Source organism: Lathamus discolor, chromosome 9, assembly GCF_037157495.1.
Source record: "Lathamus discolor isolate bLatDis1 chromosome 9, bLatDis1.hap1, whole genome shotgun sequence".
In the NCBI taxonomy this organism is placed as follows: Eukaryota; Metazoa; Chordata; class Aves; order Psittaciformes; family Psittacidae; genus Lathamus; species Lathamus discolor.
This window is the reverse complement of record NC_088892.1, coordinates 14,835,490-14,852,143: the sequence shown is the minus strand read 5'-3', so window position 1 is coordinate 14,852,143 and position 16,654 is coordinate 14,835,490. Positions and strand designations below refer to the sequence as shown.

Here is a 16,654-nt window from a genome sequence, read left to right as displayed (position 1 = left end):
GAGATTTTTGTGTATCTATAAAATATACATATGTGTATTATATACTTAGACACATAAAAATGCTTTCTTTTCTGGTGTAGGTTTTATACTTAGATAAACTTAGGTTTCTCTGTATATTGCCTGTATGGATGAATAATTTTCTATATAAAATTTTATACATAAAATATTTTCAACCTCCTCATCTCGATGATAGGTTGTAGCAAAAAGTTCCTGGATTAAATGTGTTGTTAAAAAAATATAATGGAAAGAAAACCACCTAGAGTATTCCCTTTTACGTGTTTTAAGTTTCTCTCCCAACAGTTTCATTTAGTGATCCACTGTACTATTACTGTGAGTGTAAATAATTGCCTACCTACTGAGTTTGTTATGTTGTTTCTCTATCATTTACACCTTGCTTCTCTTTAAACTGCATGATCTGTTTGGTGTCTCCTCACATAGTGGCTTTCCCACATCATGAATCTAGTCACTTGTTTGTAAAATCCCTTCTGTTTTTACCAAATTATTCTGGGGAAAAAAAGAAGGTGTTAAGAATGGAACAAAGTACTCCACAAGATGTGTGTGTAATGATTTAACACTATCTGACTTTTTACTTTCTGTCCAATTTGCTTTATTTTCTATGTTGTTACATTCTTTCACTAAAGCTATACATAGAAAAGAGGTTTTTCCATTGAGCTGTTTACAGAGGAACCCAGGTCCATTTTCTGAGTATTTGGAGTTAATTTAGATCTCAGCAATCAGTGACTTTTCATCTGCTGAGGTATGATCTGTTCATGTACCTCTGCTGAACTTTGCAAATCTAAGTTTGTGCCAGTGTGGTTCAGTGGTTCACCACTTTCTAAATGACAAATACAGTAACCCCATTCCTGGAACAGAACCATAGAACCATAGAATCATAGAATAGTTGCGGTTGGAAAGGACCTTAAGATCATCAGATTCCAGCCCCACTGCCGTGGGTGGGGACACCTTGCACTAAACCATGTCACCCAAGGCTCTGTCCAGCCTGGCCTTGAACACTACCAGGGATGGAGCATTCACAGCTTCATATGGTGTTCCACAGGTGATATTTTGAAGTGACAAATTTTCTGTTTCTAAACATAAATAAAAAATGGTTATGCCCTATGGCCTGCTGGTCTGTTAGCTTCTGTAGTTACATCTTGCAAACTAAGGCAGAATAACATAATTGAAATCAATGGAGTTAATTCCTTATCCTCCTGTTGTAACTGGGAGAAGAGATGGGTTCTAAATTTACCCCTAAATCTTTCAAATAAAGCCATCTGCTCAGAAGTTTGGTCAGAACAGGTTTTAAGCCATCATCCCAGCAATAAAAGGAAAATGAATGATTCTGGGCAACACACAGCTTTTTGTACATAAAAATGAAGCAACCTTGAAAATCTATTGACTTTCTAGTAGGTTAATATTTTCTACTAGGTGACTATAGTCTATAAAAGTCAAGCCTGGAAACAGATGAACATAAGTTCTTTTAACTTGCTGTAAATTGCTGAAATTTGCCTGAACACTCACGGAATGTATAACACAATGAAGTCTGATATTTGACCTCTGAGGTCTGAGTTTAATGGAAATCCATAAACATAGCAGCTCAGTTTACAGAGGCACCCTATCTCAAATTTTGTAGTGCGGATGTGCTTATTAATGAGACAGTCAAAACCTTTGGTCAGGTTCCCCCCTCCCCCCCCGACTTTCTAAGTATAAAACATGTAAAATACTAAATTCTCTTCAAAATTGGGGTTTAACTGCCTATAGAAAGTTACCATCCATGTCAGATGGCCAAAACCATGCAGTGTGAGATTCTCCAAGAAGCCCCCAGTTTCTTGAACTCAGTTTGAGTAGTATGAGGAGGTACTTGCTGCTTTGGAAGTGCTGGCCCTGCTTTGTATGGCTTTGTTTCTGGCTTTATTTTCATGGGTATTTCACACTTCCAAAGGGTTATCTTCTAAAAGCAGGATTGTTTTTTTTTCCTCTGTTTGAAATTCTGAAATATGTAGGAGTTTGTCATAGGATTCAGAGCTGAACAAAGAATAATAATGTTTTCTTTCAAGAATCTGAATTTCTGAGGAGTTAGTGGGCTTGTTCTTTGATCGTACGTACTGTAAGTTTCTGTTGAGGTATAATTATTTTTATATCTTATAATTATTATTACAAAAGCAGCTGTACCTAGTCTGGAAAGCAAACAAAAATAGCTAGTAATGAGTTCTGAGTAATTTGAGTCAGTTTTAAGAAGGATAAGCAAAGACTCACTGCAGTGAGCTCTCAAATGTTGCATTGCTTAAAGGGAAATTTATTCTATAGCAAAGGTGTGTTTTCCTTACCACCAGCTCTTGCACTGTTTGACCTCAAAACATTCATTATTTTTCATTTGGAATGAGTAGCTTGATAAATCCTGAAGTGTTTGCTAAGGATGTGTTCCTGTTTGGTATTCTCTTTAGTGTATAGGGCAAGGTTTTGGTAGCAAGGAGGCTACAGAGGCAGCTTCTGTGAGAAGGTGCCAGAAACTTCCCCCATGTCTGATAGAGCCAATGTTGGATGGGTCCAAGATGGACGCACCACTGGCCAAGGCTGAGCTCAGCAGCAGCAGTGGTAGTGCCTCTGGGATAACACATTTAGGAAGGGGAAAAAAACCAACTGTGCAACTGCAGCCAGAGAGAGGAGTGCGAATATGTGAGAGGAGCAGCTCTGTAGACACCAAGGTCAGTGCAGGAGTTGAGGAGGTGCTCCATGTTCTGGAGCAGAGATTCCCTGCACCCACGGTGCAGCCCATGGTGAGACGGGCTGTGCCCCGGCAGACCATGGAGGTGCATGTTGGAGCAGATATCCACCTGCAGCCCATGGAGGACCCCATGCTGGAGCAGGGAGATTCCTCAAAGGAGGCTGACCTCATGGGGAGCCCACGCTGGGGCAGATTTGTGGTAGGATTTGTGACCCCACACTGGAGAGTTTTCCTGAAGGGCTGCACCCAATGGAAGGGACCCACACTGGAGCAGTTTGTGAAGAGCTGTAGCCCGTGGGAAGGACTCACACTGCAGAAGTTCATGGAGGACTGTCTCCTGTGGGAGACACCTCACACTGGAGCAAGGAAAGAGTAAGAGGAGGAAGGAGCAGCTGAGACAACGTGTGATGAACTGACCCCCTGTTCCCTTGCAGCACTGTGGAGAAGGAGGTAAAGAAATTGGAAGTGAAGTTGAGCCTGGGAAGAAGGAAGAGATGTGGGGAAAGTGTCACTGAGATCTAGCTTTTATTGCTTATTATCCTAGCCTGATTTGATTGGTAATAAATTAAACTAATTTTCCCCTAGTCTAGTCTATTTTGCCCATGACAGGAATTCCTGAGTGATCTCTCCCTTTCCTTACCTTGATCCACAAGCCTTTTGTTATGTTTTCTCTCCCCTGTGCAGCTGAGGAGGGGACTGATGGAGCAGCTTTGGTGGGCACCTGGCACCCAGCCAGGGTCAACCCACCACAGTTTAGGTTTCAATTATTTAATTACAGGTCTTGATATGAAACTAATCATGCATGCATCCATACGAAGCTGGCTTACTGACAGGATAAAATCATTAAAGAGTCATTACTATAAACTGACGTTGGCCTGTAATTTTTGCAGTTAACGGGGGAGTTGATGCTTGGTGAACAATCCAATTAAAACTGGCAACAAAAGACTTAAAATGTCAGCCAAATTGCTTTTTAATAGTCAACGCAGCCGTCACAAAAAATAAACATTAAAGTCCCCATAGTAGCATAAAGCTTCATGGTGAAACAATTCTAGAAAATGAATAATAATTACAGTATCCTGAGAATTCTCTTAATAGATGTGCGCTCATTAAAATACTTTGTTGGTTAGATTCATACAAAAAAGTATGTTTCCCTTGATACTTCTTTATGCATTTGTTTTGAAGGTTTTATTCGATATTTTATAGATGTAATTTCTAGTAATATTCAAAAATGCATATCTTATTTACAATGAGTTTAAATAACTGCATATACATAAGCCTCGAGTGAAATGCACCTTAGAAATATGCTGTGAGGTGAACTGAGGATACGATCACAAAGAACTTTTATAACCTATTAATGATGTAAAATGACGTTATCTTTGTTAATTTTGAATTGCACTGGATTTCTTTTGCAAGTTGAGCTAGAATAGCAGGAGAAGCTTGTCAGACCTCACCGCCCAACGCTGTCTGAATTGGTTTATGCCAAAGTGTCCCTATTGGTACTTGATAGATGCTTTGCTGAGATATTCAAAGGTGTTTAAGAGTGCAGAGATCCTAATAATAAAACGCAGAGTGGATTTTTAAGTCCTAATTAGTTCTGAGAACCCAGACCACAGCCCCCAGGTTAGTGGAGTGGTAGAAGCATATTGGTATTTCAGAAAATATCATGAGGGACTAACTTGAAAGCTGTGGGCTTGTGCCTAGGCTGATACATTAATTTTCAGCATTACATTAGCTGTTTCTGTGGTGTTATTTGTCTTTCCCTACAGGAGTTTTTCTTTCCTTAAAAAATAATCGATTTGTTGTTTACCATCAGTTACACATGTACCATTGTCTTTCCTCCCAGCAAGCTCAGTCATATAGGAGAAGTGTCAACACTCCTACATAAAATGTTAGCAAACGTCAATGGCAGGAATAGATCTTTTTGTAGTATTTATTTTATTTGTGGGTTAAGTTGATGGGGAGAGGAGCTTGTTGAATACCTCGAGGGATAAAGGCAGAAATAGTCAGTCAACTAATTCTATGTTGAGGTACATCATTTAAGTAATATAATGTAATTTAGATACCATGTGAAATCAGATGGTGAATGACAAGTAACTTTGTTACGCTGACAGTTACATGCAACCTCCTTTTTAAGTAGTGCCATATTACTTCTAAGTGTTGCCAAGAATAAATAGATGCTAACTATAATGTTACCGTTCTTGTTATTTAAAAAAGTAAAACAATAATTCTCTTTTTTAAAAAGATAATTTGAAATAATTATTTTTAAAAAAATCAGCTTATTTTCTAAAGCAAAACTTCAAAATGATAATATATGTTTTGAAACTGCAATTTGTGTTGTCTATAAGAAATCTGTCAACTAAAGCTATTAAAGTAGAATATAAATGAAGTTGAAGGGAACAGCCTGTTTTCCTGCAAGCTCTCTACCCTGACCAACAGGGAACTAGTAAGGTTGCTGAGAAAAATCTGTTCTACCGTAAGTTGTATATTGCAAATTTTTGTATAGGTCAGACTGCTCCGAGGGGAGGATAGGACAGGAAAGGCCACACATACTTTGATTTAAAAACAAAAAACAGTTTTCAGTGATATTACTTGACCAGTAAAAAGCACATCAATTTGCTGCTTGTCAATTCATCAACTGTGTTTAAAACTAAGATGAAGTGGAAGTTTCTTCTTGACTTCAGGAAGAGTAATGGATCATATTCCTGAAAAAAATAAAGCAAATGTAAAAGCACTACCAGTTTTACCAAAAGCCATTCATTTTATTGGTTGGTAGCATGCTTTTGTATAAAGTTTTTTCTCTCCAGAATTTTTCTGTCCAGAATAGCTAGCAGAAAGTTGTAGCAACAAACAACTCTGCTACCCCATAAAATCCACAGACAAAGAAGAATCACTTTAAAATTAAATCTCAGGAAATACAGCGGAAATTATTTCTACAGAGCCAGTACAGGGATACAGATATATAATCAGATGTAGCCCAGTGATTTATGGTGAATTCTGGCTGAACTTTGTAGGTCAAGGGATATTTGTTCTGAACAGCTGACTTTGAGCAAGCTGTCTTCTACTTCTCTAGTCCTGTAGAGCAAAGCCACCCAAATAGCCCCAGCACTGCTAGTCCATAAAAACACATGGAGTGCTATTTTACTGAGTGAAATGGAGACCTTAATTTCTGTATAATCTATAAAGATGTTTGTCGTGGTTTAAACCCAACCACAAACCTCATCCACTCACTCCCCCCCCTTCTTGCCCTCCCCCTGCTCCTGGAGGGACGGAGAGGAGAATCGAAAAGAATGCAACTCCCACGGGTTGAGATAAGAACAGTTTAGTAACTAAGGTATAACACAAATCACTGCTGCTACCACCAATAATAATAATGCTAAAGGAAATAACAAGAGGAAAGAACACCACCTCAGCACCAGCTGACTGATAACTCGCCCCAATCCCCCCAGCCGAGCACCGACCGATACCTCGTCCAACCCTGCAGTCCCCCCTTCCGGGATAACTCCCCGTTACATCCTGGGCATGACGTGCTGTGGTATGGAATACCTCTTTGGTCAGTTTGGGTCAGGTGTCCTGTCTCTGCTTCCTCCCAGCCTCCCCTCCTCCCTGGCAGAGCATGAGGCTCAGAAAATCCTTGGCCAGACCAAACATTTGAGCAGCAACTGAAAACATCGGCGTTATCAGTGCTGTTCCCAGGCCAAAAAATGAAAATATAGCACTGCACTAGCTACTAAGAAGGAGAAAAATAACTGTTACTGCTGAACCCAGAACTTCAGAATATTATGAACATGGGAGCTAGTCTATATCTCTCACGATGTGCCCTTATTAATCTTTCTAAAAGTAAAATGGAGGTAAAGACAATTAGTGAATGATCCAGAAGACCTTCAAGCTTCTCCATCTGTATGTGGTATTCATTGTAAAGATGGATCTAGTATTTTCAGTTATACCTTGCAAAATAATGTCAGGAGACTTGCTGGATGTCTGGATTTGACATGGTAATCTGAGTGCAGAGTTAGGTGTCCTGAGCAAAGCCTTTACGTATCCAGGTAGGAGAGGCTGGAGTGGGATTCATTTTTGGAGCCAGAAAGTTCAGGCATTTCCACCTTGGAGTAAACTTAGAGTAAGATTGCAGTACTGCCAACAGAGTGCTAGCTCTGTCTGAATCCAGGTAGATAGGAGATAGGCTTGGGATCTTGCTTCCAGTAATTTCAGGAACGTGCATGAACATGCTCATCAGGGATTGAGTTTGGATCCTGGTGTAACTGGCACATTTAACCATGACTTAGGGTTTATAATTATTTTGTATTTCTGTAAAGTCCCGGAATATTTTATATTTACAAAATATGAATCCACAAACTGATCTCTTTCATGGCTGGGCTTTAATTTGGACAGGATTCTGTATTTCAGTCAACTGGTAGAACTCGTGTCACACTCCCCAGGCAAGCAGTAAAATGGAAGAGTCTTCACCTCAGCCATCGCAGTGCAGTGAACTCAAATGCTGCAGCGTTTTAAGTTATTTGGGTCTGTAACAGGGCATGGCCTCAAGCAGTCTTTTTTCCTAAAAATCCTGCAAAGTAACAGGAGCACAGACGAAGCAGGTAAGAGGCAGGCAGGGGAGATAATAGTCCACTGGGGAGATATTGGTGACAAAGTGGCTTAACATGTCCATATTTGTAATATTTCCACCGAACTACTGGCTAAATACACTGTGTATTTCAGTATGATTTATAGTTGCTAATTCCATTACCCATAGATCCCTTTTAGAAAGCCCTCACAGCTAATGAATTTAATGACACAAAGGCCAAAACGTGAATACATATCACTCTGCCAAAACCATCAATAACTGGGGAAACATTAATTTTTACAGCCATGGCTGCTTGCAACCTATTTTACCAATCATAAACTGCTCCTTAATCAAAATCTCTTCACCTCTAGGGTCATCAAAATTTGCTGCCAGGCTACTTGTAACTCCCTGGCTTTTGTAAACCTGGATGATAGGCTTACTCTGTAAGCTATAATCTCTCCCGCTTTGTTCAGAGTTTTAGAGTAGTGATTGTGCTGTCCCCTGTGAGTTACCACTAATAGAAGTTACAACTTGTGATATTGACTGAACCTACCACTTTTAAGTAATGGCAGAAATTATGCATTCTCCTGAAAATATCACCTTTAAGCTGGCTGAGAGCTGTCAGTCTCCACTCCTAACCTTTGAATGCTATGTGATGTTAATTGTATCAGCAGCAGCTTGATCTAAACAAACCACTGGAAACCTGAGCTCAGGTTGTTCCCTCCGTCTCCATCAGACCTGGAGTGCTGCCTTTCTTCTCCACCCCTTTTGTTTTTGTCCTTGACCTCTGTGACTCAACCACCAATAGACCTGTCTTGTGTTGGAACAGATTGTAGTGATTTAAGAGGAGCCCTGCCTCAACTGCATGGGTATTTGAGAGAATATGACGGATGTACTTCCTGCAATGAAGGAGATGAAAGGGAAGGAATAGGATAGTGGTGTTTCAAATGTGTCGTATTAATTGACGTTAATGTGAGCATTCCACATAAATTGAATAATGTTTTTCATGTAAATATTATAGATGAAGTGCATTAGTATTTAACAGCTATATGAAGTAATAAAGAGCAAAGCTATAACTCAGTTCAGCAGAATAAAAGCACCTCAGGATCTCTAGCTCTTCACTTCCCTCTGGCAATGAGGGGACACACGTCAGTGTGTTTATATTCTGAGGTGCTTCTGCATGATAATGTTTCAAACTTGCATCTTCTCCACAGTACACAATATTATAACCTGAAACTTGTTTCTGGTTACTAAGTGCAGCACAGAGTGGCATCTTACAGTGCATTGTTTATGTGCAAAATTGTTCTACTTCAGCAGTCCGGCTCCCAAGTTAAAACACTGAGTAATGGAGTTAATTAAGGAAGAGTAGTGCTGTTGTGGCTCTAATGGTCTACAGATATAAGTGCCTCTAAGTGAGGTGAAGTTTGTCAGTCATTGCACCAGCTGATACAGCTGGAGAAAAAATAGATACTCAAAGCCCAAATTGTTGGGCTTTGTTTGAGTATCGTGACATTTCTGTCATCAGACAAAGCAAAACTACTCCCCCAGGCACACCTACAAAAAAAGAGTGTATCGGTCTTAGCTCAAGAATTGTACACAGTAAAATTGACAAATTAAGTGTATGGTATAGAGATGACAGATGCCAGAATTTTTTGAGTCTTGAAAGGCAGAATATTACTGAATGCATCCTATCTACAAAGTGGGAAAGGGTGGCCATGTGATAGTTCCCTACGGAAAAATCACTCCCTTTGTTTCGCTAATGAATTCTCACCTCTGTTCTTTTGCCTGAAAAATTCTCCCACATCTTCCTCCAGCTGAGTCAAGAAACAGCTTGTTTGCAGAGACACTTTTGAGACACTTCTGATTTATTTTTCAAAACACTTAGATTTACAGTATTATTTCACTTTTATCGTGCCACTTATTCATGTTTTACCAGAGAGTCCAGCCTGTGTTATACCACCCTGATATGCTACAATAATGGCAAATTACTGGCAAGTACTTAAGTCCTGCTAATGAAAATTCCTTATGCTGCTCTCTGTTGCTAGAGTTTTTAAGGTGTTGATATTTACTACTGGATGCAGGCAATAAAGTCCATGTATACTACCTGAATCGTGAAGATTTTCTAGTAGAGTTTTAAGTAATCCAGTATTTGTTATGATTCTATGATTTGTTTGTTAGAAGTAGACCAAAAAATATGAACTAAAATAATGGGAAAATCCCAAGCTCATAGTAGCCTGCCTAAATAAATATGGACTCCAGAAAGAATTTTAGCTGCCTTTAGCACTATTTCACAAGAGATTGTATTAAACAGAATTAGAGAAACAAAAAACATTCGTGTCATTAAAAGGAGCAGTCTTTTAAAGCGCTACCTGATGGCAATGCTCCAATCGTTCTCTTTACTTTGGTGTTCAAAACTGGATAATCATCTTTTTCTAATGTTTCCTATAATGGGGTCCATTAGGAGGATTTACAAAATATAATCACTTAGGTCTTACAGTACAAGTTTTGACTTTTAATGTAAAAACAGGAAAGGAAATGCTGCACAGCCATTGCAAAAGTCCTTGCTGTCCTTGTAGCTTATATGCAGAATGGATTTTTTTTCCGCACTTAGAGAGTACAATGCTCAATGAAAGTATTATTTGTGTTTTAAAAACAGTTGAATTGCATCATACTTAATTCTTAAATATGGGTAAATTAGGAAATGCTGAAGGGTGAATAAGTTTCTGTTAGCATTAGGAAATTATTAGAATTCTTATTTTACCCAATCTCTTTTTGTTAAAATGATCCACAAATTATGAGTTTGAAGCTGTTGTCATGTGTGTGTATAACTGTAAAGGATTTAAAGGAATTGAATATATGTGATACTGAGAACATAAAGGAAATATTTAATGGGATCAGTATGAACGCATTGGACTGAGCGTTTCAGTATTATAGATTTCTTTGACATTGTTACATTATTATAATGTAAATGCAGCTGTATTTTGTGCTCACTGATGCCATTCAAAGTATGTGACATACGATCCCTTTTGATTATTTTTTTTTTTCAAGAAAGTGTTGTGTTTCCAGCACAGCCTAAATAATGATGCGTAGGATTCTGCTCTTAGAGTAGCAGGATGGTATAAAACTATATACTTTGCTATTGGAGGACACACTTGTACTGACAAATCATGGGCCCAGAGCCCCTTGATGATCCCCAGTGGTTCCTCCCCTAGTCTGTTCTGGGCTACTTCAACCTGCCCAGCAAGTAAAAATTGCTGCCACGGAGGCATGAGTTAGTTGGCTGTAGTAGGAAGTAGTATGGGTCTCTGGAGGTCTCTAAGTCTCTTTTACTTTGGATGTAAACTCTGAGTCCATATGACCTTTAACTTACAAACTTTCATTACATTATAAATTTTATTTTGCATAAAACCATATGGTTCATAGAATTATTTAAACACATTTGATATTTTATATTCTGAAAAATTTGCTGTGTAGTAAGGCTGAGAAATTTATATTCGGCAAAACAATAATCTAAAGGTAAATTGGTATTAAAGGTGCTTGTTAAATATTTTCATATCCTAGTGGTCTGACAAAAAGTTCTCAAAACACAGGATTTTGCAAGTAAGATAGACCACCTAAATGTTGAGCTCCCTCCGAAGGAGCAAATGTAGAATAAATTATTGAAACACAATGTACATCTATATGCATCAGTAGAGAAATTTCAAACACTTTTTTTTTTTTCCATATTCACCTGTTCTCAAAATATGTGACATCAAAAATAAAAGGAATTCAGAGATAGGCAGCAAATGATCAGGAGCTTAGTAAGGTCAATGGTGCATACATAGAAAATTCTAAATTTAAAATGGAAGGAAAGGGTTTAAAGACTTGCACAACATCAGTAAGTATATTAACATGTAGCAGAACCAGCACTCTGCAATGGTAGCACCAGCATCTCATTCTTAGTTTGTCTACTTAGACAGAAAGCATAAATATCATTGTAAAATTGGTAGGTTTTATTCTATGCTTTTTAGCTTTAGTCTTCAGCATTCAGATTCTCTGTCTTTTCCAGTTCTTCAGTGCCCATTATTCTCCTTCATCTCTGCTTGAGAAGAAATCAGACTGTTTTTAAGTGAGTAGTAGCTTACTCATAGAGCTCTGAACAAACTACACCAAACTATTTGAACATAGGTTGCTATTTTGTTCATTAAATAATGGATTAATTCGTATTCAGCTGAGACATATCTATTAAAAAAAAATAGAATCCAAACATACCAGTGAAGAATGAATTTAAGAACTGAAAAAAATTAAAATATCCCAAAAGCAGGATTAGGTTAAACACAAACCTGTTAAGGTTCATTACTTTTTAATATATTCTCTCTGATATACTTCACTTGGTAACAATACAGGCTATTGTAGTCTTGTCAGTAAATGATAAAAGAGTTCAATTACCCCTTCTTTTTATGTGTATCCAAAATTTATAGTAAAGTATACTTCAAAACTGTTAGGAAAATATTTCAGCAAAGGCCTGGCTTGTTTTCAAAACTAATTTTTAATCGGGTGCTAATTAGTTGATAAAGCTGCTCATTTGATTTTTGTCAGTCTTTAAAGCAATTTGACTACATATTTATGATTATAAAGGCATTTTACCCTCTTAAGGAAAATGTGTTTACGTTAATGCTGCTCATGTCCGTTGGTCGGTGCCTCCATTAGCTTTTGAGCAGAATGGCAGCACTAGTCTTACACGGCACAGTAATGGAAGTGTCCAAGTTAAGTAACTTTCCACTTTGGAAGAGCAGATGCCTGGTAAAATGCAAGGTCTGAATTATTGTATGTCCTGAAGGAAAAAGCAGTAGTAGTGCAACTCAGCAGCCAAGGAGGAGCTGTTGAGGTCTGCACTCCATAACAGTAGGATACCAAGCTCCATTATATAATGCCATGGAGCAAGGTGTGTTCAGTATTAGATAAGGGCCATCCAAAACAATGAGTCAGAACCAAAGAAGAAGGAACATTCCGGACAGGAGCAGAATTCCTCCCTTTAAACTTCAAAGAAAGGAGAGCTAGCAGAAATCCATTTTAGAATTACAAGGAAAAAATTTTCTTTTTTGTAGCTGGCATCAGTGCAGTAGTTTCTCTTTTGGACTTAGTGTGTGGAGTTTGGGAAGTGTCTCAAAATAGAAACGCTAAACAAATTGACTGGTATTGAAGAATGAAAGAAAAAATTAAAAAGGGGGAAAGAAATTTAATGGAGTTTATAGAGTGGGTGGGGGAGTATGAGTTAAACAATGCAGATCCAATATACAACAAAGCAGCAGAATGTTGTATAGATCTTCTCAGGAAACACAACAGTTCTAGATGTGCTCTGTGGAAATGAAAGAACTATTTAAGCTAGTGAATTCTCAGGGAAAAGAATTTAGAAATTTTCTAAACAGCCTCTTCTTATTTGTAAAAGAGCTAAATGCAAGGACAGATGAGAAGGCCAGTAGTGACAGCCAGGAGCATCTCTTCTGGCTTGGACACTCCTTGGCTGAAAATCTGATTTGAAACAAATTATTGAAAATGTAATGTTTGAGCTGAAATCATGTTTTATAGCTCTGTTTTTAGATGGATGGAAACTTCTAGTATGTCAATGAACACATTGAAAACAAATAACACTGTATTTGCATAACCTACACAGGCTTCTTGGTGTAAAAAAAAGTTTAAAATCTGATTCTTAGCAACTACTAAAAATTAAACCAAGAGTCATCATGGAAAGAATTATACTGAACAATAGCAACGGGATAAAACTTCATAGCTAATTCCTATGTCACTCCTATACACTTTGTTGATGATTTGGGGGGATGGAACTAGATGCTCTTTTAAGTTCCCTTCCAACCCAAACCATTCAGTGATTTTGGAAACTTACTGGCTTTAGGGAAATCATCTTGGCACTTTTTAAGTATTTAAATGATGTTGCATTAAGTTATTTTACAGAGTCTGCTGTTTATTCAGAGTCCTAAAGAATCACATGTGCATATTTAGTTATGATGATGCTTTATATCCCAAGAAGCATTTTTCATGGTATAAAAATAAAGTTAATGAGATGTAGACTTAGTTTCAAGCAAAATGAAAATAACTTTGCCAAATTAGAAAGTCTGTAAAAACTACTTGGAAACTCAGGCTGATTCTCAGAATAATGAATTTGCAGTGCTTCACTGAAGTGAAGGTCTGATGCAGAAGACTTGTCTTTAAATTGCCAGAATACTTCAGAACCTGATGTGAGGTTTCCTGCAATGCCAGTAGCTGACGGAGGGGTGACAAGTGTGATAATTAAAAAGGAATCCCCCAGGAAATCTGATGTGTTAATGTATTGTGATAAATTGCACTGGGAGATACAAGGTACCTCACCATCCAGAAACACTTTGTGGTTCACAAAGCAGAACCAGTCTATTGCTTTGAACAAACTAAACTGTTTTTCAGATAATTGTGTGTTATTGATGAGATAGGGACAGTACAGATAAAAGAGGAGGAAGGGAACTAAAAGATGCTTTGCCATATAGATTATACAGAGTTTTCCCATTTACCTAGAGAAGCAGTCACCTTGGCTGCTCAGCATTTACCGTGTAGCTTTTGATGTACCTTGCAGAGTCTAACTGTGACTCCTGGCAGAGATCAGCAATTTTCTAACAGGACAGTGGCACAGCCATTAAAATGGCTTGTTGTGCAAATTGTAGGTTGTTATAATCCTGCAAATTTTCTGTAGAGTGCACTTAAGATTGATACCAGTAAGTAATGGAATGTCATTGATCACATGCTTGAGGATGCTGGACATCAAATATTATGTCAAAAATTTGGGTAGCTTTCAAATCTAAAATAGCAGGATACAGGATTTAGTGAGATTAATTACTATATGAAAGTGCCTTAGCAGATTATTTCAGACCTCTGGACTGTTGACTCTAGTGATTTAATTTACTGAGGTCTCCAATTTTCTAATATGCTTAGAAATGCTTTTCTGGTATATGCAAACTAATATTACAGCGTAGACCTTAATGCAACTGTACGAATGCTGCCTTGATAAAAGATCAATGGAATTAAAAGGATTAAGCCTGGGCCAAATCCGTGACAGCTTTGCTTACTGCAGCATAGAAAAGCTTATGTGGAACGCTAAACAACCTTGTTTCTCCAGTTGGGGTAAATTGGGACTGTCACGCAGAAAAAAAGGTGTTCTTTTTCCACCAGCCATTCCGAGAAGGGAAGGGTCATGCTTTCATCTTTCACCTTGAAGACACATCATGTCATAATTTAAAGAAAGCATGTGTTGTAAATGGATGGCAACAACAGCTCCTTGCAGGGAATTTTTGCAGGTTCATCAGAGCTCTGCTACAGCTGGTATTGTGCAGATTTAACTGGACGTCTGCTAAGGTAAAAGGGAGGGTGAGGGTGAGTATAGAAATGGACAAAGCTGTGTTAGACCCTGAGGCAAATTAGCTGGCAGAGTTTCAGATTAATAGCTTCACAGTTCACCCAGTCTGGCAGTGATTTTTATCAGCATCTTCTTTGCAAAGTATTTGTTATTGTTTCTTTCAAATGCAGTTGTTTGCCTCAGTTCTCCATAGCTGCATCTTTTGATGTGTTGAGAAGTTTGGAAGGGTCTTGTGGGAGGTAGAGAAAACAAGATTTTATTGTCCGTTCCAGGTACCATTACACCATATTTGTATCTTTGTTGTCTTTTGAGAAGGATTCAAGCTCAGGGGCACAGCCTGGGCCACCTGAGAGCTGCATGGCAGTGTTAGTGCAGGGCAGTGCCCATGCTATTACACCGGCCCCTGGTGCTTGAGGGCAGTGCTGAGGGTCCCACAGAGCAGCGGCAGCACAGGGAGCACATGGAGTATGACATGGGTGCCCACCATGTACATCTTTCACTCCACCTCATTCACAGCCCTGTCCAGTAGCTGTGAGCTCCTTGTTGGCTCATCTGCCTTTAGATGCCATAAAACCTTTTCTCTGGATATCCAGATCATTACTGCTTCAAATAGTCTTTAAGGGGGCCTTTTCCCAGGTCTCATTTAACAAATGTGGTAACAGACTCACAGAAATGTGTAAACCTTGGTTTATGAAAGGTGTTTGTTAGGTGGTAGGAATTATTCAATTATTTTCTCCCTTGATTTGAAGTGCAAGACTTATTCGTAACACTGTGTCTGTTTCTTTCACAGATTTTCTTAAATTCGAAGTATACCTCATGAAATCAGTTGGCATCTGTGCTGTAGTTCAATGTTAACTTGATTTGTTTGTTATTTACCCTCATCCCACAAAATGCTATGACAAATCAAATGAAAGTAACGTCTTTTTTTGGTTGATTGGTTTTGGCGGGGTTCAGTTTTGGTGTTTTGTTTTGTTTTGGGTTTTTCTTTTTTATTTGGCTTGGTTTGGTTTTTTGTTTTGTTGAACTGCTGAACTACACTGCTGGAGGGTGTGTGTCTGTATCTGATATTCTCCATTTCAGTAGACTGTTATGTTTTAAATTACTTCACATGTTGCAACAGCGTTTGACAGACAGCTGGGTTAACAACATCATAGAACACCCTGCTTTAATCCCAATAACTAGTACATCATGCTCGTGCTCTCTTGATCTTTCTAAAATAATAACCCTCTGTGGGTTTCTTTGCCTTCTCCTTGTTGTTCCAGATATGCCAGGTAGTCCACATAACCAGTTCACCTTCAGGCCCCTCCCGCCACCGCCTCCACCACCCCACGCATGCACTTGTGCCAGAAAACCACCTCCAACGGCTGACTCTCTCCAGAGAAGATCAATGACCACCCGCAGCCAGCCCAGTCCTGCTGCCCCAACTCCCCCCACCAGCACCCAAGATTCCGTGCATCTCCATAACAGCTGGGTCTTAAACAGCAACATCCCGTTGGAAACCAGGTACGGACCGTTGTACACATTATATCCCAAATGTCAAAAAAAATAAACAACAAAACCAGAACATGGGGCGGAGGCCTGACGTTGACATGAGATGGTGATAGGGAATTATAAGTTTGTCATTCAGGACATGCCAGTGCATTTTGATGTGAGGCCAGGTCATGTGGCATTGTGAGGTCTTATTTAATTCATTTGATTAGATAATTAATACTCATAAAAAGCACATACTTTGCAAAGTTTTGAAAGACATTGATTTCCTTAAGGTGTGTAGCTTACATCAGTGTTTTAGAGTTCTGTGCAGTCAGGATTTGTGCTTATCTACTTGTCTCGCCTCCCGCATTCTCCCAGGGGCATTTTTTAATCAGCAAATAGACGTTTTATTTAATTACTGCACTCTGCCCCTCTGGGGTCAGTCAGTGTCAGGCTGTAGCTTTCCTGTGCATAAGAAAATACAGGAAATAATACAAAAATATTATTTTTTTGCAGTGCA

The 16,654-nt window shown here is 38.7% G+C and overlaps 1 protein-coding gene across 1 annotated transcript in view; it reads left to right on the top strand.

The window, feature by feature from the left end:
- The window catches only part of TENM1 (teneurin transmembrane protein 1), a 321,456-nt gene that overhangs the window by 146,683 nt on the left and 158,119 nt on the right, over nucleotides 1–16,654 (top strand). Inside the window, exon 5 of the mRNA XM_065689244.1 lies at nucleotides 15,927–16,167. Coding sequence (XP_065545316.1) covers nucleotides 15,927–16,167 — 241 coding nt within the window. The remainder of the gene's footprint in view (nucleotides 1–15,926; nucleotides 16,168–16,654) is intronic.